The sequence below is a fragment of the Adiantum capillus-veneris genome, chromosome 18 (genome assembly GCF_014529385.1).
Source record: "Adiantum capillus-veneris isolate H3 chromosome 18, ASM1452938v2, whole genome shotgun sequence".
In the NCBI taxonomy this organism is placed as follows: Eukaryota; Viridiplantae; Streptophyta; class Polypodiopsida; order Polypodiales; family Pteridaceae; genus Adiantum; species Adiantum capillus-veneris.
In genome coordinates, this window is record NC_140948.1 from 125,525,916 (window position 1) to 125,550,889 (window position 24,974).

The window sequence follows — 24,974 nt, forward strand, 5'->3', positions numbered from 1 at the left end:
TTGTGATGTGTTGTGGTGTAATTTACTCAGGCTATGTTGAACAAATACTAATCTCACTTTGATTGGTCATGACAGATTTGTAAGAAGGCATTAGTGCAACAAACACCCCCTCCCCCTTCTCTCTCTTTCTTACATATATAATTGTGTTTGCTTAATCATTGCCGATACGTTTCAAAGCAGCCGGAGCACTATCTCTCTCTCTCTCTCTCTCTCTCTCTCTCTCTCTCTCTCTCTCTCTCTCTCGTGTTTTAGTGTGTGAGAGTGTTCCATTGGTGTTAGGGTTAGTGTAAATTCCTTGCTTGTTTGTGGGTTGCTCTAATGATTCTCCTCTTTTGCGTCCTAGTTCGCTCTTAAACTAGGTGGTGCCCCTTGTGTAGTTGGGATTTGGCTGGGGGTTTGTTGTTTTGGTTTGTGTTGTGTTGTGCCCCAGCCCCATTGAGCATCACGGGAGCCTTGAAGGGTGTCTAGAGGTTGTGCTTCTTGTTGCCCGCCCCGGACCGCTTCACTATATACGATCTTGGAGGGGTGATATTGCTCTCATCTTTTTTGTCGATCTAAGATTATTCTTTGTATCCCGCAAATTATGTTCAAAAGCAATGGGTAGCTTTATTTTATCGGGGGAGAGGTTCGCCTAAAATGGGGGTGGGTCTAAAAATGTGGTTTCTTTTATAGCGAAATGGGAGAGCACCACATGGGATGCACACTCCTTTCTCCTCCATCACAACCACCTCATCTGACCCCAACCTTTGTAAGCATGGAACATTTGGGAGCAATTGTGGAAAAGCTTGTGGATTAGGGTCATATGGAAATTAATGATGGCAAACCTTTTATGTCTATTGTAGGAAGGACTATTTTTTTGGGGGGGCGTACCCAATTTTTTGGTTACGTTCCAAATGATGATGAGTTTTTTATTTGAAGTGTTTTTCTTTTTTTTTTTGGTAGGAGCACGAGCACTTGGTGCTTGATTTGAAGTGTTGTTTTACCTCAAGATAATGATCCTTTTGGTACGATTTTGAGTGTCGTCTCTTGGTTCTCTGAAAAGAAGCACGATAGCATGTTGTGATATCTTTCAAGATTCTATCAAATTAATGGTTAGGTTTATATGGTTTTATTTATAATTTGGAAAGAAACTGGCTAATATTTCTTCTAAAATATTTTTCAGTTTCTTTTGAGAGGTTTCTTAAGAAATTTGGTTCTCTTTCATTTGTTCATGAGTTGCCTTTTCTTGGTTGTTGTTGTTGTTGTTGTTGTTGTGTGTGTGTGTGTGTGTGTGTGTGTGTGTGTGTGAGAGAGAGAGAGAGAGAGAGAGAGAGAGAGAGAGAGAGAGAGAGAGAAGCTATTTGCTCTGATTTTATGTTTACAATTTTCATAATTCATAATTTATTTCTTTTTTTATTACTTGCTTTGATTTTATGTTTACAACTTTTCATAATTCATATTTTATTTCTGCTTTTGTTTGTTACTTGTTTCTTCTTTTTTCTTATGAGATGGGCATTAACTAAGCACTATCTTATACATGAGTAGGCCACTAGGAGAGCGACGATGTCGTGTAGCTCCGCTTCCACGATGGGAAACAAGGCTAAAGGATGCAAATTAGGTCAATTTAAAGACTAAGGAAAAATTGGTGTGCTCGGCACTGCCTTGATTAGTATGTGGACCAAGTATAGAGAATGGCATTGCTTTGATTTATAACTTTTCTAAGTACGGGATACTTCGAAAGTACATATAATTCTTGAAGGGAACCCCATTTGAAGTGGGATCACTTGGAATGCATTTATTGAGGCTATGACCGACATATTTGGCAGGGAAGCTTCATATTGTTTTAACTGGATTCAAAGGGAAGGAATTTCTCCAAATGCTTTCATTGATGACGGCATCTTGAAGAATTAACACTTTATGTTGAACATTATTATCGTTGAGAGAATTCACTATAAGATTGTTTGTCAAACCTATTGTGCTCGGCGTGCTTTGGTCGATATATAGCCAAGTTGGGGAGGCTTTGTCGCTCACCAAAAGTGGTCGGCCATTGACTAAATGGGGGAGGGGAGACAATATGAACACATCGATAATTGGGGCATATGAAGGGGGGCTAAAGAAGGTTTTTTTAAACGTGAATAATCTCCATGCAGGGGGTGATGCTACAAGCAGACAAAAAGAACTACTAGCTATGGTGAACACCATGTAGAGGAGCTCTATAGTATGCATGGGAAATACAACGCTACCAGAGCGCTCTCCAATGTGCATGGGAAGGCGGCTACGATGCAGGAAGTGCTACCAATTGAACTAAAGGGGAAGCCAACGCTATTAGAAGGACATAGGGGTGAAAGGGGCCGTGAGCTACTAACGGGTCAGAAGCACTACGAAAAGGGAGTAAAGCTATCTCCAGGTGGAGAGAGCGACTAGAGAGGAGTGCCAAGAGATACGCCATCTGATGGGAGCGCGGTAAGGAGGACAAATCCCTGTACATATAGGGCTTGCATGAAAGAGCAGGGCTGCATGCTGAGAGTGCTGGGCTAAGAAGGCACCATCTACAAATGTCAAGGGATGCGAGTAAAGCAATGCCTCAAGGGGTGATGAGGGCCATGAGCTGAGATCCCTTGGTAGTTGCAAAAGGGGAGCGCTAGTTACATAAGAAGAGGGAGAAAAGACGTATACAGAAGGGGCTTTCTTCATAGGAAAGCTTGCAAGAGGGGAGAGAAGACCCATAAATTGCATTCAAAGAAAACTTTGGAGAGAGGGAGTTAAGGGATAATCACCAAGAAGAGGGCACCATCTCCATAGAAGAAGGCATATAATCTCCATTAAGTCCATGGTTTGGTCTTGATTAATGATAGATAGTTTTAATCTCTCTCTCCTATTCATGCTTGATATCTTGTCATTCTCAAGCTTCTTAACTTCTCTCTCGTCCTCAAGCTATAGTTTGAAAGCTCTGTTATTTTTGTGATCTTAAATCGTATCCTCGAGCTCATCATAGATCATTCTCTATCCCTATCAAGCTCTCAATCTAAATCATTTCTCACTATCTTATGCTTAAGCTTAATAAAAGTGTCATCATAACCTTCAAGTTATTTTTCTCTGAAGTCCCATGTCAATCAAGCAGCTTCATCTTTCTTAAGCTCTCATTCTAGCCATAGTACTTTCTAAGTCTATATAAATATTATGTTGATATATATTGATAACCTTATGCCCTATTTTGCTATATCTTGACAACGGTAAAGCAAGCAGGTTGTGAAAGATACAAGGTAAGGTATCTGGGATGATCTCCTTGGAATTGGATGTACCTAAATACTTTGGGTACAAGAAGGTGAGCTCGACAACAGATGAATAGTTTCCATTATTTGATGCCAAAGCCAATCTCCATTCATTGAGGAGATTGAGCGCATGCGGCTATGAGGGCTTGGGCATGTGTCAAGAAGACTCCAATATTGCGGTATGATTGGGAGCAAAATAGTGGTTCTAAGGTGACATCATTGCTAGAGCTAATGATCTAACCCATCGTTGTTTATCAGCTAGGTGATTGCTAGTGGTCAAGTCGATTATACCATAAGCTCCGAGTTTAGAGATCAGGTTTGAGAGCTGGTAGAAACGTATCCCACATAGTGGGACTATTTTGCAAATGAAGTGTTCATGAAATCTCAAGGATTATGGAATTGGAAATGAAGCAGATTATTGAACAAAGCCAGAGTATATTCAGTAAAGGTGAAGGGATCCAGATGCAATTCCTTAGTCATCATGAATTTTGGGAGCACATTTTTGCAAGAAGTAAAGCCAAAGCAAATGCAACTTTGGAAGTAGTAGATTTAGTTTTAGAGGACCATAGTTTGAGCAACCTAGCAAAGGCAAACAATGAATTTACTGTTGAAATAGAAATTGATGAAAAATTTCGAAGATTGCTCACATGGAAGTTATCTCCAATAGTGGTTCTAGTGAAGACATAGATTGTGTAGCAAGCATTCCGCAAGCTACTGACCTTGGCATGGGTTGTTCTCAAGGAGATCTTGAAGAAGAAGAGCCTTTACAGTATGTTAATGGAATCTTTAGCAGCATGGAATCATGTGAAGTCAACCATGTCAATAGGGTTACTGAAGGTGATTGCATAGATAAAGTTATTATAAGCACAACAACTGATGAAATGCTAGAGATTGTGGAGCCAACACAGGATGTGTATGAGAATGCAATTGAGTCTATGTTTGAACTAACAATATGTTTGCACGTTCCATTATCATAGAAAAAGAAGAAGATACCATAATTAATGGTTTCTTGGCTAGATATGAAGGAGGTAATCGTAATAGCACAAAATACCTTTCTAATGCATGTGCCCATTCAGAGGGGTGCAAGAAGAATGTCCACAAGATCAGGATATTGAGGAATTTTCTCATTATATGCTTACTCATCATGAGCTACAAGAGGAGACGATGCCTAGCTCTATGATACATGATGTATATTTTCAGGGCTTGACCAATCCGATGGAGGGTGCTATGGATACAAATTTACAGGTCGACAAAAATTTTGGGCGGTACTACGCATGCTATTTTGTCATTTGTGCAAAAATCTTGTCAGTGTGGTTTTCTACATAACAGGTCCCTTACAGTCTTCTATAGTTTGTGTTGTATAGCACGTGTTGTTCCCGCTTTGTTTCTCCTATTTTCAGACATTTTTCACATTTAGGTGTTGGCATTCACCATTGTTGACAACAACACAGATGTGTTCAAGATGTTTGTTGTTGAGGAAAGATTGGATGGGGACAATTACCTTTGTGGACTTACATGATGCAACATGTTCTTGTGTCAAAGGGTGTCTGGAATATTGTGTAGGGCATTGATGTACGTCCTGGTTCTGAGGATGTAGGCGATGTTGAGGATGTTGCAGGTCTCGCTGCAAGGATTGTGTTGCTAGAGCCGTTTTGCCTACAACTGAGCAAGCTCGTTGGGATGTAAAAGATGTGCAAGCTCATGCATTGATTGCATTTTCTATAAAGCGCAATATTACTCCCCACATTTGTTCAGCAAAATAGGTTTGGGATATTCTAGCTGGTCTTTATGCAAGTCACAATGAGGCAAAAATTTCGTTGTTGCGTAAAGAGTTGGAGTCAAAGATTATGCATGAGGAAGATGATATGGACACATTCCTTGCTGGTATCAAGGATATCAATGAGCAACTTGTTTTTGCAGGTGAAGTCATTTCAAACAGTTTCCTTGTGCAGATTGCTCTTGATGCCTTGCCAGATTCTTACCAGACTTTTGCTAGTACTTGGAGACTTATGACCCAAGGAAATCCTAAAGTTGTCAATTTTGATGCATTATGCACATTGCTGTTGCAAAAGTCACTTTCCAAAAAAAAAAAGGACTAGACAACATGCAGTTGAACATGCCTTTATTGCTGCTCAAAGAAAAGGTGCTAATAATAATGTATCCACTTCTCATGGTTCTTCTGTGAGTGGTAAATCACATGTTCCTAATGCTTCTGCTGTTGGAAGCAATTCGTCTGAGAATGTTGGTGAAAAGGGAAAAAAGAAAATGTGTTGCCACTATTGTAAACCTAATGATCATTTGATCAAGAAGTGTCCTAAGTTAAAGGCCAAAGAGGCTAATAAGAAAGAGGCTGATTCCACTACTAATGTTGGTTCCACTACAAATACAACTATTGTTAAGACTTCTGCGAAAGGAGACTGTGATGCTGATGTTGATGCAAAATGGGATTTTAGTGTAGAGTGTACCTATAATCATGTTGTCCATGATGCATGCATGTCAATTGTTGTTGCATATTCACATGCGTGGTATTTTGACATTGATACTACAAAGCACATTACCTCACATCGTGATGTGTTCACCTCTCTTGAGTCTCTCCCTCATGGGAATCCAACAATGCCTCTTATCCAAATCAGAGAGTTAGAAAGAGTGTGCTTATTACTGCTGCAAATGGCAGTTCTTTCACACTTGTTGATGCATTGTATGTACCTGGGATCAAGAAGAATCTTTTGACTGTATCTGCCCTTGCTAGACTTGGACTTGTAGTCAATTTTTTTGGATGACAAATGTACAGAACATGATCTCAGTTTTGGTGATGAAATTGTTGCATATGGAATTTTATGTCGTGGGCTGCATAAGCTCACTTTTTATGACAAGTGTGGGTAGAACTTTGCAAATGTAGTTGTGGACTGAAAGGCTATTTCAGATGCAAATTTTGGCAAGCACGTTTTGGACATCTGAATTTTGTCAGTTTGCTGTGTTTGCTATTTGGCATATGCTTTGGTGCCACAAACATAGCGCAGAAAATTGGATGATAAGGCTGTCAAATGTATTTTTGTCGGTTATAGTGCTGAAAGCAAAGGCTACAAGTTGTATCATCTGCAAACAAAGTGTATCTTGGTCTCACGAGATGTTGTGTTTGTGGAAGACTCTATTGAGCTCTTGCTGTCATGTACTAGAGACAATAATGTAAGCTCAAAAGACATTTATGACACTTTGTTGCCTCTTTTCAGTGGTAGAAGTTCGAATGCAAATTTTAATGAGGCAAATGTACAGCCTATGGAGGTTTCTGAAAATGTTACAGATCAGCCTATTACTGATGCAAATGTACATGATGTACTTGATGAGGAAAGGGCTGAAAATGAGCACGCTAGAGGTATGCCAAACTGGATGGTGCATACATTGTGTGATAGTAAATTGGACGCACCTTTGTCCAGTCGTACTTGTTCAGATTCTCACCATGCATCTTATGCATCAGATTGTTATGCTTTGGCTATGTCTAGCTTACATGACGTTGAGGAACCTCTGTCTTTTGATGAACCACAAAATTCAGAAAATTGGATGGCTACCATGCAATCAAAATATGATGCACTTATAGAAAATGACACATGGACTTTATGTGATTTGCCTTATGGAAAAAAGGCCATTGGTACGAGGTGGGTTTACAAGTTGAAATGCAAGCCGGATGGTGAGATTGATCGCTATAAGGCTCAACTTGTTGCAAAGGGTTATGAGCAACAAAACGGCATAGATTATGAAGAGACTTTTGATCCCACTTGTTGTATGACTACTGTGCATTTTCTATGTGCATTGGCAGATCATTTTGGTTGGCATGTACATCAATCAAACATTGTTTTCTTGAATGGTGGCATATTTGAGGAAGTTTATGTAACAGAGCCTCACGGTTTTGTCAAGAAAGGACAAGAGGATAAAGTGTGCAAATTTAACAAAGCTTTGTATGGATTGAAGCAATCTCCTCGTGCTTGGTATTGAGAAGGCTGACACTCATTTGGTCAAATGAGGCTTTTGTAATAGTCCAACAGAAAGCACATTGTATGTAAAGTATGAGGGTGATGTACTTCTCATTGTAGTTTTTTATGTGGATGATTTGCTGATTCTTTTCTTTTTCGAATACTTCTGTCCTCCAATCCAGTCTACTCAGTAGTGGGTGACCCAATAAAAAGAGTTCACATTGACTTGATCAAGCATTTAATGTATATTGTGAGTCACCGGTGCTCGAAAAATCCTTAGGGTTAGTGTAATCCCACCTATGAATTTTTGAAGGTCACGGCCTGCATCTCCCTCCCTCTCATCAAGCATGGCATGCGTTTTATTGGATGCAAATAGGAAGAATCTACAGACTAACTTCATCAAGATCCAAATGCATATTGTGAGTCAACAGTGCTAAAAAAAAATTAGGTTTAGTGTAATCCCCCCAACAAGTTTTTGGAGGTTTTTTCTTTTAAGGTGAGAAAACCTACAAATGCTAGGGGAATTTCGAATACTTCTCTAGTCCAATTGGCGAGTCTACTCGACAGTGAGCCCCCCAATAAGAAGAGTTTACTCAGTGACTTCATCATGCACCGAATGCGTATTGTGAGTCAACAATGCTCGAGAAAACCTAGGGTTAGTGTAATCAAACCTACAAAATTTTGAAGGTCACGACATGCACCTCGCTTCCTCTCATCAAGCATGGCATGTCTTTTACTGAGTGCACATAAGAAGAGTCTACACTAACTTCATTAAGAACCGAATGCATATTGTGAATCACCAGTAGAGACAATGGAAAACATACATGTTCTGTCAATGGTCGGTATAGATGATGGAAAACATGCTGTTCTCTCAATGGTCGGTAGAGACGAAGGGTCATGCTCCTCAAACCTCAGGCTTTTGAGGGGAGTCTTGCCCCTTCCTCCCTAAACGGTGATGCCACCAGCAGGCCACCAGGCTGCCATCGGAGACACCCGCCTAGCCAATCCAAGGGCAGATGTACCGGACACCACCTATCCCCCCAAAAGAGGGGTCGGAGGGTGTCCTCTCCAGTGCAAGCAAAAATAGAAGGGGGAGGTAGAAGATTCGCCACGGAGGCAGGCAGAGCTGCAGGCCCCCCGTCTCGAAGCACACCCAACCCATCTAGCCTTGCCATTTCCCCGTCGCGTAGTAAATTTGCATACACCAACTGCCCAACCCGCCCTATCACACGCCACCAGGAGCATCCCTGCTCGCGTGCGCCTCGTAGGCTGTAGGGAAAATCTGCCTAGCCAGTCCAGGGGGCAGATGTATCGGACACCAACTATCCCCCCAAAAGAGGGGTCGCAGGTGTCTCTCTAGTGCAAGCAAAAATAGACGGAGGAGGTAGAAGATCCGCCACGGAGGTAGGCAGAGCTACAAGACCCCCCTCCCGGAGCACACCCAACCCATCTAGCCTTGCCATTTCCCTATCGTGTAGTAGATCTGCATACACCAGTTGCCCAACCTGCCCTATCGCACGCCACCAGGAGCATCCCTACTCGCGTGAGCCTCGTAGGCTGTAGGGAAAATCAAACGAGACCCCTCGCAAACCCCTCAAAAGCAAGAGTTTGAGTTTTAGCACTCATCTAAACTTAATCTCTATAAATCTCATTCCCCCTTAACTTAGCAGGTCTTTGTGCCTCATCACCTTGTCTCAATTTGTTACCAAAGTATTTTTTAGTAATTATTTTTTATGCTTTTGGAATATATTGTAATCTAAATAGTTCATTGCTATACTTATTTTCAAAAAATATAATATGATAACAAATGTTTTCAAATATTAACGTCACTTTGTTACTTTGTTGTTTTCTCTCTCTCAAAGAAGCTTCTTATTATTCCTCTCAATAGCCTTATGCAGGCCATAGTGAATGATAACCAGGTTTAATTTAAGGGTTTTTTCATTTTCGAACTTTTGAGCCTCCTAGCTGTACGTGTGTGTGTGTGTGTGTGTGTGTGTGTGTGTGTGAGAGAGAGAGAGAGAGAGAGAGAGAGAGAGAGAGAGAGAGAGAGAGAGAGAGAGAGAGAGAGAGAGAGAGAACGACACTCAACGCCTGCTCATTGCCTAGCTTAGAGAGAGAGAGAGAGAGAGAGAGAGAGAGAGAGACTACTCATCTGCTCCATTGCTCTCTCGATGACTCTGTGCTGAAGTCGTAGCACAGCCAAATGCAATTAGCACTAGGCTTGGGTAGCTCGTACGCACTCTCACGCAAACCTGCCCTTCAAGCAATTTGCTATGTTCCTCCCTTGACAACTCCGTGCCGAAGCCGCAACGCATAGAAGCACGAAATTAACACAAAGCCCCCCCCCCCCCCCCCCCCCCCCCTCCTTGAAGCACTATCGATTACACTCGCTTTGTGTTCTGTAGATTGCTCTCGCAAATGACCAACAATGCCAAGCTTCAACTACCCCCTCCGAAATTCCTTGGTAGCCCACGAGAATCTTTGTGGAGAGAGAGAGAGAGAGAGAGAGAGAGAGAGAGAGAGAGAGAGAGAGAGAGAGAGAGAGAGAGAGAGAGAGAGAGCCTCAACACTATCTAACACGGGGTCTTAATGACCCCAAGGCGGTGGGGTCAACGATGGTGGACTCGTTGCGAGAATGTCAAGAAGGAAGAATGACGGAGAAAAGGGTCAACACATTGACTCGCGAAGCCCCCACGTCGACGACTCGAACTCGGGACCTCGTGTTTGGCAGTCCAACGTCCTAACCACGCACCCGTGTGGGGTTGCTTGCCCCCAAGGTGAAACCCCTGATGTCGGAAAAGGGCAAAAGTAAACATGGACAAAAAAAGTAAACAAGACGAGTTTTGTGGGAAATGTGCTTCACTTTAGCGCTGTAGATCCCACCGCTTATACTTCATTGAAGATCCCGTGTCGAATAGTCCCGAGGGAGAGAGAGCTCTATGCAACTAATGGAGATAGAGGAGAGAGAGCGCTTTGAGGGGGAGGGATGGACTTGGTGACACCTATCCCCAAGACCTAAGAAATGTATTAGATCAGACTAGAACGGCCGTCCACCTTCGACGACCTCTCTCTCTCTCTCTCTCTCTCTCTATCCCGTGCATAGGGACTTCTCTCAGTTTTGAAGTTTAGCCTTCAACTCAAAGATTTCGACACGTGTAAAGGGCTACCTCTTCCGCCATATTATGTTAGTTTAGGGTGTGTTTAGACCGGAAGGGTGGAAGAAAATGGGCTGCTCATCACTTCGAGGCGGAAAAGAGCACAGCGTAGGTCTTCCGCCGCCCTACTATTCACACAAGGCGGTAGCTGCATGGCGATTTCTCATAGGTTGCAGGGGACCCTTGTCAGGGTGGAAGTGCTCACAGGCGAGGGGGGGGGGGGGTCGGAAGAGAAATAGGGCAGGGTGGAAGAGAAAAAGCGTTTCTCTGCCTTGACGTGGCTGCCCCGTCAGCGTCTTCCACTGCCCTATGTGAACGGGGCATAAAAAGGTTTGCTTGCTGATTGGCTAGCAAGGAAATTCAGCGTCTTCCGCCGCCCACTGTGAACCCGGCCTTAGATGTAAGCCCAAAAGCAGCAGGCCAAAAACTTTCCCAAAAGGATTTTTGCATTTGAAGAAATTAGGGTAAAGGGGCCAATAGCGTGCTGGGTTCCAGTCCAAAAACGCGGCAGGCCCCTTACTTGTACAAGTTTTCTCCAGAAGAAGAACACAAGCTAACGGATGGTGTACTGGTTAGCCGAGAGTTGGATGCAATCCTGATTGTCCGATATCAAGATCGAGCCTTGTTGGCCACAATGCACTATATACACCCCGCGGCGTCTCCCTTTCCATGGTCGTTTTTGTTACACTTGAAAGTTCGAACTGTGTCGTACCGCTTCTGTGTCGCACCATTCAAGTTGGCCTTAATATCCTAGATAGCCCTTGTGTTGAGCTTTTGATCGCGCCCTCCCAAGCTGAAAACTGTTCTGTACACTGAGTGCAATTCTTCGCCTTCCTTAGGTGGCCCGCTATTGGCCCCTTTACCCCACACATTGCACAAGAATTTTTGCGCGAACAATCTGACACGTCGGACGACAGGTGATATATAAAGAGCAGATCCTTCCTCACATTGCATAAGCACACAGATTTCGAGCGGATCCTGCATCCTGCACCGTGCCAACTTCTTCGTCGTGGTCGTCAAATATGGTACTTCCCTGCAGATCTCTTAATCCTGGGTGTTTTCGGCTTCAGATCTGAGAGAGAGAGAGAGAGAGAGAGAGAGAGAGAGAGAGAGAGAGCAGGTGTTGTTTTGCACATGCCAGTTCTCTCTCTCTCTCTCTCTCTCTCACACACACACACACACACACACACACACACACACACACACACACACACACACACACTCACTCACTCACTCACTCACACATGGCTATAAATCTGTTATCTTTAAGCTGGGCTCTGGGTACTTTAGGCCTGGGAACTGTTTGACGATTTTCTGTGCTTTTTCCTTCTTGGGATCACTTCAAGAGCTGTCATCCCTGAAGGTTACCTTTTTCTATGGCGTAACTGTTGATCCTACACCATTCTTGTGTGTACAGTAGCTTACATGATTTCTTGTCATTTTTATTGTTCGTTTACATGCTATCCTTGCTTTGTTTTTATTCTGTCAATGTTCTTTTTTGGTGGTTATAATCTCTCTTAATTTGAAACCTTCAGAGTTTGCATTGAAATTTACAAATGTTAATTGTCAAAGTTTTGACCTACAAGTTCCATTTTGAGGTAGACATGGTGGAAGTCATGGCTTTTTGCAAGGGAGATAGGTCTAAGGAGAGGCTAGGAGTGTGTGTGGGTTGATGATATTATGTGCTTGAATTTCTATCTGATTCTTATCTCTTTATGGAGTTGTCAGCATCCTTAAGGTCTTAGATTTTCTCTCTATGAACTTGTTTGTGCAGATGACAAGTGGGAGCCTAACAATAGCCAAACCTTGGGCTAATATCTTGTTTTTTTGTGTAGCTATGTGCTAGTTGTTATATTTTCTGCCAAGTTTATAATATGCTGATGCGATATGCTGTCAAATCTTTATGTGGCTAGAATTTTGAAATGGGTTTGGTGAAATTTTCAAATGTCACTGTAGAGGCTTTGTTTGAAATCGCACGGTATCTATCTAGCTGCAAATAGATAGAACTTCCTCTATACTCAATCCTTTTGAAAGGGTAGAGTAGTTTGAAAATTTGAAAATTGATATCTTCAACCATATGCACTTATGGACAAAAGGCCATATATCTTAACACAAAATGTTTCACTGAAGTGCTTCGTATGGGTGTTGAAAATTCTGAAATGTTCATGAGTTGTGAGTTGGAAGATATAATTTTCTTCGAATAATTTACATCTCATAGTGTAGGACAAAGCTGGTAGTAGAGTTTTTATTTAGCATTGTGAGAAGACTCGGAGGTATCCTTACTCTCCTGAACTCTTTGAGAAAAGAGCAGTTCGGAGGAATGGAAAGGAAAAAGGTTTGCATCACCTTCTTGTAGAGGAAGTCATTGTATCCTAGTATGTTGGCACTTTTTGTTTGAGGCGAGGATTCAAGAACTTGCATAGGGTAACTTTGCATATTACTCATGGGATTCTGGATGGACTTAAAGAAAGCACCCTGAAAGTCTTCAATTTCAATTTATCACCTCTTGGATGAAGCTATGTCGGCGCCTCGGTATCTCTCAAAGATTGGTCAAGGGAGTGAGGGTTTTGTTAAGAGTTTTGGCATCTCAAGTAAACTGCCCAAAGCGATTCTATTATTTATTTTGGCTTTTAGGTATTTATTTTACTTATTTGTCAAAGTCTGGGTAGGACACTTTACTGAGGTGGTATATATGTGACCCCCTTGCCCCCATTGTATACGCATTTAGTTATTCATTGCCAAAATTGATTGGTTTATGAGTCTCTCTCTCTCTCTCTCTCTTTCTCTCTCTCGTGCTCACTCTCCTTGGCCTCTACGCTTACGCATCGTCGACTTTGACATGGTATTAGAGGCCTTGGTGGAGCTTTGTGCTTGAAGAGTTCTTTGCGAAGGAGGAGTAAGTTAAGAAGAAGACTCCCTTTGTCACTGGCACCTTTTCCTCCCAACCCTTTTCAATCGGCGTTCCAAAACACTACCTTGACGGCGACCTCTTGCTGGTGTATAGCTCTGTGGACGGTGCTTTACAACGCCAACGTTTTGGTAGGCTAACGGCACCGTGAAGACCTCACCCCCTCTGTGCTGCAATGGGTGCCTCGATACGCCGTCATCCTCAATTGTCGACGACAGGGCCTTTGCGACAGTAGGCCACTATCCTTGAGTGTTTTTAAAATGCTCTTGCCTTTGCTCTTGACGGCACCGAAGATCCCCTCTCCCTCCAGTGTTTTAAAACGCCGACGACGATGACGGCCACTTGGTGGCGGCGCCGTTGCTCTTCCCCACGGCAGTGTTTTAAAACGCGCTTGTCGGCAATGCCCCTTGGGGACGGCAACGAGCTCCCCCCACTCCTGACCATTGCGTTTTGAATCCCCGCATTGCCAACACCCTATTTTCCCTCTCTTCCAGATTTAACCTAGAAAGGCATCTTCAATTGCTTAGAGGTGGAGCTTAGAGAAGGGGATCCAAGAGAACTTGATTGGCTTTGAAAGGGATGTGTGAAGTTTGCAAAGGGCATTGCGAGGATCTCAGAGGGGTGCGACGACTTTGTTGTGGCTACGGGAGAAGTGCAGTTTAGAGCTTAAGAGAGGAACATCAGATTTTGCAGAGCCACTTGCGAGTAGCAGACGAGTGGATCGGCTTGGAAATTGTCAAATTTTGAAGTCTAGCCCACGATATGTGGTTCAAGCTCGTTGGAATGTTTAATTGGGATTCTATTATGCAATTAGTCACCCTTCTTGGATAGTTATTTGCCATCTAGTTTCCACAAGGAAGTTCCATGCAATCATTTCTTATGAAGGCTAAAGTTATTTATGATATCTATCGGCTATGAAAAGTGCAATGACGAGTACTTGGTTAGCTCCTTTGGTTCTCACGAAGTTGCATGAGGTGTGTGAAACGGTGTCTAGAACAATTCGGCTACAAATCACGAAGGCAAAGTTGAAATTTGATGATCTCAGCTCTATTCTCATTGTGAGGAGGAAGCCGCGTTGATAACTTGAGGCAAAATTCAGATTTCTGAAAAAGGTGGGGTGTCACAAAGTGATGACGCGGCATATCCATCTGGATGAAACTGATAGATAAAAGGATCTAAGTTGTTTCAACTTATGAGGTCTTGTCCGGTGGGGCTAGGGGACACAAAGAAAGTTAAAAATAAAGCAAGGACCCAAAGGGACATTGAGGAGGTTGATGTGGCAAGCAAGTCACGTTGTTTGCTGACATGGTAGGTTGTACAGATGCCTGCGTTTTGCGATGTATTTTACGTTGGCCACTCTCAGCGCTAGTTTGAAAGACCCCATATGCTTTTGGAACTTGAAGCTTTTCATGTATTGCTTTTTGGCCTAAGACCCTTTATAAAGATTGCCAAGGCCTCATTTCTCTCTCAAATTGGCTTGGGACGCTGAGAAAAGAGAGCACCCTGAGACGTTGTACTTGGCCAAGATTAACATAAAAAGAATTATCGAAAGGGGTGCCAAACTTTGGGGCCAATATCTATGGACACGGAACTATTCCGGGCCTTTTTGACTTTCTGATTTGTGATTTACTTTCAGTTTCTCTCACGTGTGTTGCATCAAATTCTCTACTTGGGGTGTCCAAGTTTGTTACAAGGGTATCAGAGCTTATGTTTCGTTTTGCAGGCGTAATTGTTACAGACTTGGACACCCCAAGTCTAGACTCTGAGACGATACACGAGAGAATCACTTAAAATACTTCACGACTTTAAAATTTGAGTCGACAAGGCCCGGTGTAGTTCCGTGCCCAGAGGTATTGGCCCCAAAATCTGGCGTCCCTTTCGGTATTTATTTTTTATATCAATATTAATGCTTCAGCAAAGTACAACACCTGTGGGACCTTTGCTCTCAGACTTTGTGTCCAGATGCTCTGTAGAGTGAGGCTCCAAGAGTCTATTTATTCTTACAAGGGATGCCCCAAAAGCAGAGCCTCAAAAGCAATTAAACTCAAAAGCAGTCAATCCCAAAAGCAATTAGCGCAATTTGCGAAAATTCGTTCTGTTGGCCACGTGGCACCAGTGCATAGAGCACGCTAACAATTGGGGGGATAGGTGCACTACCAACCTCTCTAGTGAGAAAGGGGATGCTCTCTTATAGCTTGCAAGAAGAGGAGGTGCTAGAGGATGAGGGAGGGTGAGAGTGAGAGTGAGAGTCACTTTGCATGGGTAAGTGTGCCAAGTGGCACACTTAATAACTTAAAAACCTTCGACTTTTAACTTTAGAAGTTCCTAAGCTATTAATGAAATGTGTTATTTAACTCACAATTGTACACATGAACGTTATTTATGAAAACGTTAGCACAATGCCGTACCGGCACTGCTATGGCATTACCTGTTCGCACTTGTCCGGCCATTTGGCCTTGCACAAATAATTTAACTGACTTATCCTAAGGCCTTTAAAAATAATTCTAGGCCTTAAGGTCACTGTTCTAAGGACCCCATTTCATTCCTGTGCTCGCACTGACGCTGTAATTTTTTGAGCCTGAAATCTGACGCTATTGTCTACCCCTTATTGAAGGCCCGATTTCCCAATCACTAGGGCTTCAAGGTATATTTTTGTTAGGGTCTCCCTAAGGTGTTCTATGCCGCATTCGGGCACACCTAGGACCCTAGAACTACTAGTTTTATTCTGATGATTATTTACAAAAAGTGACATTGTTACATCCCTAGCCTCTGACACAAGGGCCGGTGTCCCATACCACCAAGCCCACACCAGTACGGGTGTGCGGGCAGAGCTGCCAAAGGTCAAGAGTCCAAGTGTGGTGATCACACAAGATGTCTCTCAAATGAGACTAAGTCCTATTTATAGAGCTTCATAACCAAAGGGCCATGTTCAAACTGGCCGGACATAAGTGCAAGCGCCCATCTTGATGTCTGGCGACGTAACACCTGGGCCCCATCAGGACCTCATAAGTTGGAACATCTCAAATCCTTTTATCTGTCCACCACATCATCACTTTGTGGCATACCACGCTCTTGAAAGAATTGTAGTTGCCCTCGATTACTGTCATAAAATGATGACGTGGCAATATTGCCCGAGACACAAGACAGATGACGTGGCGGCACGTTGTACGGACAAGATCAAATTTGCGTTGGTATACTGACGTGGCAAGCTATACGGCAAAACCCGCGATTTGCGCTAACAGGTGCCACAAGGCAAACAATACGGATTTCTGTAAATTGCGCTAATTGCTTTTAGGGGCAGATTTTAGACAGATGCTTTTTTAGATTGATTGCTTTTGAGTATAATTGCTTTTGAGTATAATTGCTTTTGGGACATCTCTTGTAAGAATAAATAGACCCTTGGGGCCTCACTCTACAGAGCATCTGGACGCAAGGTCTGAGAGGAGAGGTGTTGTACTTTGCTCCAGCATTAATATTAATATAAATGTAAATATTGAAAGGGGCGCCAAATTTTGGGACCAATACCTTTAGGCACTAAACTTCGGGCGTGTCGACTCAATTTTTAAAGTTATGAAGTATTTTAAGTGATTCTCTCATGTGTCATGTTAGATTCTTGACTTGGGGTGTCCATGTCTATAACATTGGTATCAGAGCGCGGCCGATTTCTCTTCTACCGGGAAATCCGATCCTCTTACCGCGTCACACATGGATTCAAACTACGAATTCCGCAAGAATTAGACAAACCCTCCTGACACTTCTGGAATGGGAAGTGTCACGGGAAATTCGAATGGATCAACAGATCAAGAGTACGGGCCACCTCGGCCTACGGAGTATCAATTGATGGAGATGTAGCATCTACAACAGATTGATGATTGTGCAAAGCAGATGCTACAATTTGCAAAGGATCCCCAGTGTGCCAATTTTGAGCACACTGCATCCCCATTGGTAGAAAGCCATCGATTCCCCAATAAGTCAGCCCTCAAGAAACCTCCTATCCCACGGATGTTTATTGAAGATGAACTTGAGGACGTTGTTAAAAGACGAGTCAACCAATTTTTGGAGTCAAAGAAGAAGCAACTGAAGAAACGCAACAAGAGAACTGACTACCCTAGCTATTTGGGCCAAAAATCCTCTTTTGCGAATGCAAGAAAACAGAAGAAGCAAGTATGCTTCGAAGGATTGTCCAACTCGTCCTCATCTTTTGAGAGCTCGGATAGCTCACATCCTCTTCAACCTCGAGTGATGCTAAGCAAGGCTTTGCCATGCATTCGGGTAACTTGACTATCCATCAGATAACCTTCAACAAGTCATAACAGAGCAAACGACAGAAAGATGCACGACCTCGATTGACAGAAGAAGAGGAAGACAAATATTTCAAAACGAGAAAGTGTTTTAAATATATGCACGGAGCCCCAAAAAGGCACAAGAATGACTGACAGATTGAAATTAGAACTGGGCGAGGAGATACTCGTTCCAAGACAAATACCAGATAGAAAGTTACAGATGAACTTGCATTATTTTGGTTTGTGAATGAAGGAATAATTTTAAAGTATGACTTTTCGAAGATGATTTGATTTATGTAAGAAACTAATGTTTTCTGGAAGATCTTGCTATTTGTGAAAGATAACAGGATCAAGAATAAGATAATGATGTATTCGAAGCATGATTGAATGGAACTGTCGCGAGCGCATCAAGAGTTCTCGAGGGATGAGATTGCGACATAGCTAGATTGAAATACTTTGTTCAATATGGACTCACTGTCTGATTGATGGATCGGAATTCTCGGAAATGATTACTCACACATGACTGTGTTTAAGTGCAAATGAAATGATTGAGGAAATGACTGCAACATTTCGGTCTCGAGAAATCTATGGACATTATAGGATTAGTTAATTCGATATCGATGGGATCCATCTAGATGCAATTACTAAATACGTTGCCAAGAATCCTAGATCAGAATGAATTCTACGTGATATGACTTGAATGTGATGTGATGTGACTGTCGTCTTTGTACAAGTGTTGGATTTGTGTCATCTAGTGCGTCAATACTTAGAGTCAATGTCTACTGAACTGGTTCATGTCTTATGTCTGATTTTGCAAGTGTAATCGAGGGCAATTACAATTCTTTCAAGAGGAGGTTATATCACAAAATGATGATGTGGCAGTACTACCGGGGACAGGGGACAAATGACGTGGCAACAAGCTATACGGACATGCCCGGAATTTGCACTTGTATGTTGACGTGACAACAGGCTATACGGACATGCCCGAAATTTGCACTTGTATGTTGACGTGGCAAGTTGTACGGTAGGACCCGCGATTTGCGCCGACCGGGATCAGCCCTTGTGGTGTATGTGGAGTCCTTGAGCTCCCATCACCTAGAACAAGGTTTCTCTTGAACATAGGCTGCTGCGGGAGAAGATTCATCGCGAAAAGTAGCGAAAAACTCTCTCTCTCACGCCTAGTTGCTGCAAATTCTGTGTTTTCAGCCCCTACTCACCTCTATTAGGGTGAATTTCAGCAAAGTACTCATAGAATCTCATTCTTCTCTACCTATACTACGTGTACACAAAGTTTGGTGTGATTCCATCGCGAAAAAGGTCTCTATTTCGGCATTGGAATGTGCTATTTTCAGATTATGTGCAGAAAATTACAGCAAGCATGTGTACGTGCATTTTGCGTGTTTTTCCCTTCTGTTTATTGCAGGAATGATTATGCATGAAGGGACATAGCTAGCGGAAGGTAGACTCATTTTTGAGAGCTTTCGAGGAGTTTTGTGGAAGATACTCTCGCTTACGAGAGCTTCCTCAAATCTCACAACAGAGGGAAAATTCTCTCAGTAGTCAAAGAGTAGTTTTCTCACACTCTCAATCAGAAACAAAAAAGGAACAAAGACAGAATAGAGGAACGAGTTTTTGTCCCGGACCTGTGTTTGTAAAGATTTTCCCTTAGTAATAAAGATATTCTCTTTATGGGGGGACGGGCTCATCTTCTGGTCCCCAATGATGTGTCAAGCTTTTCTTTCTCTTCCAACTTCTCTCGAGTATATGAATCGTGGAAAGCATGGTCATTTGGCTAAAGATTGCAGATCAGAGGCAAAGACAAAGATTCTACAAAGGACAAAGGTAAGAGCAAGCATCTTGAGGAAAGCAGTGATAGTGGCTCAGGGAAGGACAACAAAAAGGTTGTTGGTGTGGTGGTGACTACTTTGGCACGGACTCCCGCCTTCTAGTCACATGGAGATCAGTGCCGCCACCTGCTTCAGCCAGAGAAGGCTTGTGGGTTGCGAAGAGGGGCAAGAACTACTCCGTATATTTCATTTGGACCCTTGTGTTGGAGTTCAAGCTATCGGTGTTTGAACCCGTGGGTAGGAGTTCAAGGCACATGCATCTGGTAGAAAACCAATCAGACGTATCTAAAACACTATGGACGAGTGCATTAATCCATTGTTGGTCGGATTATGGACAGGATGTGTTCCACTGTTCATTATCTTGGAAGTATTTTGGACGTGATGTGTTCACAGGTCACGAATGTGGATTCTTGGATGTAGTGTGGTCTAAAGTTCAAATTCTCTAAAAAAGGCAACCAATGCTCAAGATGGCATTCTTCTAAGCTACAAAGTTGAGGGTAGCAAATCCAAGGTGTATCCAACAAGGAGCTGTTTGTTTGGTGATCCTGTTTGAGAACTTGTTTGGTGATCCTGTTTGGAATTTGTTTGAAATGGATGCTATCTGTTTTAAACTTGTCTTGGTGCCGATTTGAATTGTTTGACTCTCATTTTACTATTGGTTTCAGTGATTGGTGATTTTACTCTCGGGTGGAGGGTGAGAAATGATGTTTGAGAATGCTTGTTCATACTCATGGCCCGGACCCTTGTGGTTATATGCGGGGGGAGTATTGAATGATTGAAAAGTGTCGTTTTTACTCATGGCTCAGACCCTTGGGGTTATTTATGGGGGGAGTATTGTTGTTGTTACTCATGGCCCGGACCTGCATGGTTATTTACGGGGAGAGTATTAAGAAGTGTGAGCAGTGGTTACTCTCAGCACCTCCAAACGACACAGGCTGCGGTCTGGGGGACGTTTGGTTGTAAAAGGCCTCTATATCTCATGGCCCGGATCTTTTTAGGTTATTTGGGGGAGGAGTGATGAGGGAGTCGTTGAACAGCTCATGGCTCGGACCTGGATGGTTATTTGCGGGGGGAGTGTTCATCGGCGGCTTTATGTTTCTATGTCTTGTAACATGAATATGTAAGCATTTGTGTTGCATTGTGATGTGCCAACTACTGAATATTCTTAATTGGATGAGATTGCTTGGGTATGTAATTTTAGTGCATCAAGACACCCGTGGAAGATCGGTACGGTCTGGGTCTGATGGCTAATTTTACTACGCAGGAATATCAAGAGTTCCGATCTGGACGAAAGGAGAAGCTAACTCCTTGATCAAACGAGCCGAAAGGAGAAGCTAACTCCTTAACAAAAAGAGCAAACTGATTGTCCCTCGGAAATTTTTGAGGTAACTTGAGTTGTTTTGCAGATATGTTGTAATCGCGGACGATTACTCTCTTTCAAGAAGGAGAGATGTAACAAATTGCTGACGTGTTAAAGTCTAAAGAATGGAGCCAACTTACAGATGTCGGCCGAGGGGCCTAAACCCTAAGAAGAACAAGTAACAGAAGAAGTCCTCCCAACTTATGGGGATCCCGTCCGATGGGGCCCCAAGTGACATAAAGGATTAAAATAAAGCAGGACCCGCACACACTAAAAAATTGATGACGTGGTAGATTTTTGAAAAATTGCGTTGGCATGATGACGTGACAGGTTGTATGGATTTTCGCGTTTTGCGTTGGTTGATGACGTGACAAGCTTTACGGATTTCCATAAATTACACTGGCAGCTTTTGGCTTTGCTTTTTGGACAGAAGCTTTTGAGTTTGAAGGCTTTTTACTATAAACTGCTTTTGGGGCCTAGGGCCTTTAAATATGAGGTTTAGGGCTCATTCTCTGGCATGCTTCCTGGAGAAGGTGCTGAGTTTGGAGTACCGGCTTGTACTATGTTGATGCAATATAAAGAAATGCCGAAAGGGGCGCCAAGGTTTGTGACCAATACTCTCTGGGGTGGAATTCTACCACTCCGTGTCGCGTGTCGTCTCTCTCTTTCAGTTTAGTTGTTATTGAAGTGCTAAAAGTCTGTTCAGTTTGTTCTTTTCTATTGGCACGTGGTGCCCGTCTTTGTGACAGTGGGTATATATGTGACCCCCCTGGCTCCATTGTATATACATTCAGTTATTCATTGCCAAGGTTGATTGGTTTAGGAGAGACTCTCTCTCTCTCTCTCTCTCTCTCTCGTGCTCTCTCTCCTTGGTCTCTACGCTTCCGCATCGTTGACTTTGACAGGTTTATGGTTGTGCTTGCCAGCATGAGGCAGTTAAATCATGCTAGCCATGGCTAGATTATGCCTATTTAGGCCACTTTCACGGGTGCCTAGTTAGCAATGTTTTTTGCACATAGAGATCGGCAGTACGATGTTTGAGGCTTCTATCAACAAAATTTGGATCTCTCGTTTGGAAGGTATTTGGGACCCAGGTGGCCCGTATTCATTGCGATTCCTCTTATGATTGTCTATTCTTAGTGGTCCTTCACCTTATGGTTGATTAAAGTATCACGGGGGCTATACTCCAATTTGCTATGGTTGAGTTACTGCCCTGTGCAGGAGCAAAAACGTTTATCCTTGCCTTCAGTTTCCACTCCCAGCCCCCTGCTTACATGCATGTGCGCACATGCACATCGTTGAACACATCGAAGTCATCTGAGACTATTACACACATATACATTGTCATAATATAATGATGTGGCATTGCAATGGTCCCGAAGAGAGGAGAGCCGACATGGACTAGCACTAGAAAAGCAGACCAAAAGCAAGTTGGAGGTGTCTGTGAGATGTGGCGGAATGTGGGCAACATCTTGCGGTGGAAATAGTTGGACAGTGGATGACGTGGAAGATTCCCTGCAGGGTAAATAGTAGTTGATTATTTGAATTTCTTTGAGAATCTAGACACTGTTACAATACGAAGATGTGGCATTGCTTTGGTCTCGGAGAGAGAGAGAGAGGAGAGAGTCAACATGGATTAGCACTGAAAAAGCAGACCAAAAGCAAGGTGGAGTTGCTTGTGATTTGTGGTGGAATGTGCGTAGCGTCTTGGGGTGGAAATAGTTCGACAGTGGATGATGTGGCAGATTCTGTGCAGGGTAAAAAGCAGTTGACTAATTGGGCTTCTTTGAGAATCTAAACTATGAGCTTTTGATTATTAAAAGCAAGATAAGGGTCTATAAAATAGTACCTTGAAGGATTATTCTTACAGACTTGAAGTTGGTAGTGAAGTGATTCTTGGCAGTTGTTTCAGGAAACCCCCCCCCCCCCCCCCCCCCCCCCCCCCCCCCCCCCCCCCGCCCTCCCAAACCCCCATCCCCACCCCACCCCACCCCACCCCACCCACACCCCACCAAAAAAAAAGAAAACAATCACTTCAACCCGAGGGTGGCTATGTCCTCAACCTCGCCTGCATCTGCGATTCCCTGGGGCTGTCTATGTCTCTATTACAGACCCCTTGCTTGTGTGATTTCTTTCCTTCCGTTTTCTTGTTATTTTGAGGTAGGGATTTTTTGGTATGTCTTTGTTGTTCTGTTTTATGTTTAGCTGTTTTATGTCTTTGTTGTTCTGTTTTATGTTTAGCTGTTTGTTTTTTTTTGGCTGTTTTTTCTATTATGTGTTCCACCGTCGTGTGGAAAATGGAGAGAAGGAGATACATAAATGTGTCATGCCCATGTACGTTAATGTTTGATTGAAATTTGTTATGACTATTGTGTGCCAGACTACCTCTAAGCGCTTGGCAGAACGGAAAAGTGCCAAGTTCCAGAAGAATATACACAAGAGGGGTGCTGTGCCTGAGACAAGCATCAAGCGAGGCAATGACTATCCCGTGGGGCCTATTGTCTTGGGCTTTTTTGTGTTTGTGGTGATTGGCTCAGGTAAGCTGTGTCCTTTCTATTCAACACGAGGCATTTGTGCTTTTGTTCAGCTCAGGTTTATTCAGATTTTGACTATGTTGCTCCATGTGGTTGCAGCCTTATTGCAGATAATAAGGACGGCAACAAGTGGAGGGGTCGCATAAGCTGCTCTAAAAAGAAATCTAGCCTAGTGGATAAGAGAAAGGTACTTGGGTTAGCTATGAAAATGGTTGTAGAGTGTATGTACCATGTTTTTGAGTTGGTCGAGCCCTTTAACAAGTGAAAGTATGGAATGTCTTGTTGGAAGTCAGTGTAATGAACTTACATATGTATCTGACTTTGGGGTGACGCCTCTTTTATTTTAGAATTCTGTTATACTGCTTCGATGTCTTGTGTTATTGTTGGCAGGAATTTTTTTTTGTCTTCGTGGTAGGTGGTGAGAATCTATTAAACGAGTGATGGTCTGCTTTTAAGCTTCACCTCTGCTGCATCTATGTCTTGAAATGGCAAGGTGGGGTAAACAGCTTGATTAACCATTAAGACTGTTGTATGAAACATTATCAGCCTCATCTGTTTAGATGGCAGTTGTGTATTCTATAGATATGGCAACCTTTTAGGGTTACTTGTTTACTTAAACAGGATGATGGAATTGTGATTGTGCATAAGGTTGAAGGTACTTGTTGAATGGCAGAGGATCTGAATGCTCAAAAGTTGTTGGAGGTGAATGCGGTGTTTAAATGTGTGCTTTGTTCGAATATACGTGTCAGTACTTGCAAAGAAGAAGCTTGACACGTGTGAAATATTTACAGCAAGAAATGCGTGTGGCCCAGACGGTGGAAATGCAGATGTGTCTGTAGGGATACTGTTTCTTATTTATGGTGAATATTTTCCTGTGTGCACGTTGCTCTTGAAGTCCAGCTTTAATGTGAAATTTTTGGAGAGTATGGTGGATGTTTTGCTGAGGGTTTTGAATGCAGTAGGCATGGGCATCAGATGTAAGATACCTGTGCAAAACCTCGATGCGTGGGTGCCAGCGGTAGAGATTGTAGCATGGATGTTCCAATTTCATTCACAATCTTGCATGGCTTTAGCATGAGAAGGCCTCTAAATTGCAGCGGAGGGTTTGTGGCACCAATTTCAAGTGTCCTCTCATTTTTTACGACTTTTTGGATGGATTTCTCCATGTGACTATTCTGTGAAGAGCATCTTTGCATTGCTCTTCACAGCCTACCACGCTGGATAGTTTGATGCCAGTACATGAGCACTCAGACAACTCTTTCTCGACAATCAATGAAGGAAATTATTAGTGGAACATGTTAGATAGAACCTTTTATTGTATGGAGAAAGATTCTTAAAAACATGTACACTATGCACCACAAAATAAAGTGGGTTGAGTTCTAGGCAGCATGCATGCACCTACCACTTTAAACGGATAAGGAATGAGTTATAAAATGACTCATGTCTCTGGGTCGCTCTCTTCTTGATTGAACTCTCAGCTATGGCGACCTTGCTGCTGAAGCCTTGAAGTGATACAAAAGCTGTTAAGAGACATGGTTGTAACTCTAGGCAAAAAGTCAATGTAAGGGGAGAGAAAAGTGGTGGTTAGTTCATGCATGAGCCTACGAGGCTTTATAAAACAATTTATTGAGTTATATTTTCATAGGGAGGTTGCTTTTTGCACGCTCG

The 24,974-nt window shown here is 42.9% G+C and overlaps 1 protein-coding gene across 1 annotated transcript; it reads left to right on the forward strand.

Moving 5' to 3' along the window:
• Positions 1-11,214: 11,214 nt before the first annotated feature.
• Positions 11,215-23,674, forward strand: LOC147436366 (uncharacterized). The gene is made up of 3 exons (XM_086489284.1): positions 11,215-11,399; positions 23,153-23,309; positions 23,406-23,674. Exons 1-3 carry the CDS (start codon positions 11,397-11,399, stop codon positions 23,450-23,452), a joined length of 207 nt encoding a protein of 68 aa, XP_086345410.1. The 5' UTR covers positions 11,215-11,396; the 3' UTR covers positions 23,453-23,674.
• Positions 23,675-24,974: the final 1,300 nt, after the last annotated feature.

What these genes read in the sequence shown, in the direction of transcription:
- LOC147436366 (XM_086489284.1), top strand. An exon ending in GTTTGTGGTGATTGGCTCAG is followed by an intron (nt 23,310 to 23,405) that starts GTAAGCTGTGTC and finishes ATGTGGTTGCAG; the next exon opens with CCTTATTGCAGATAATAAGG.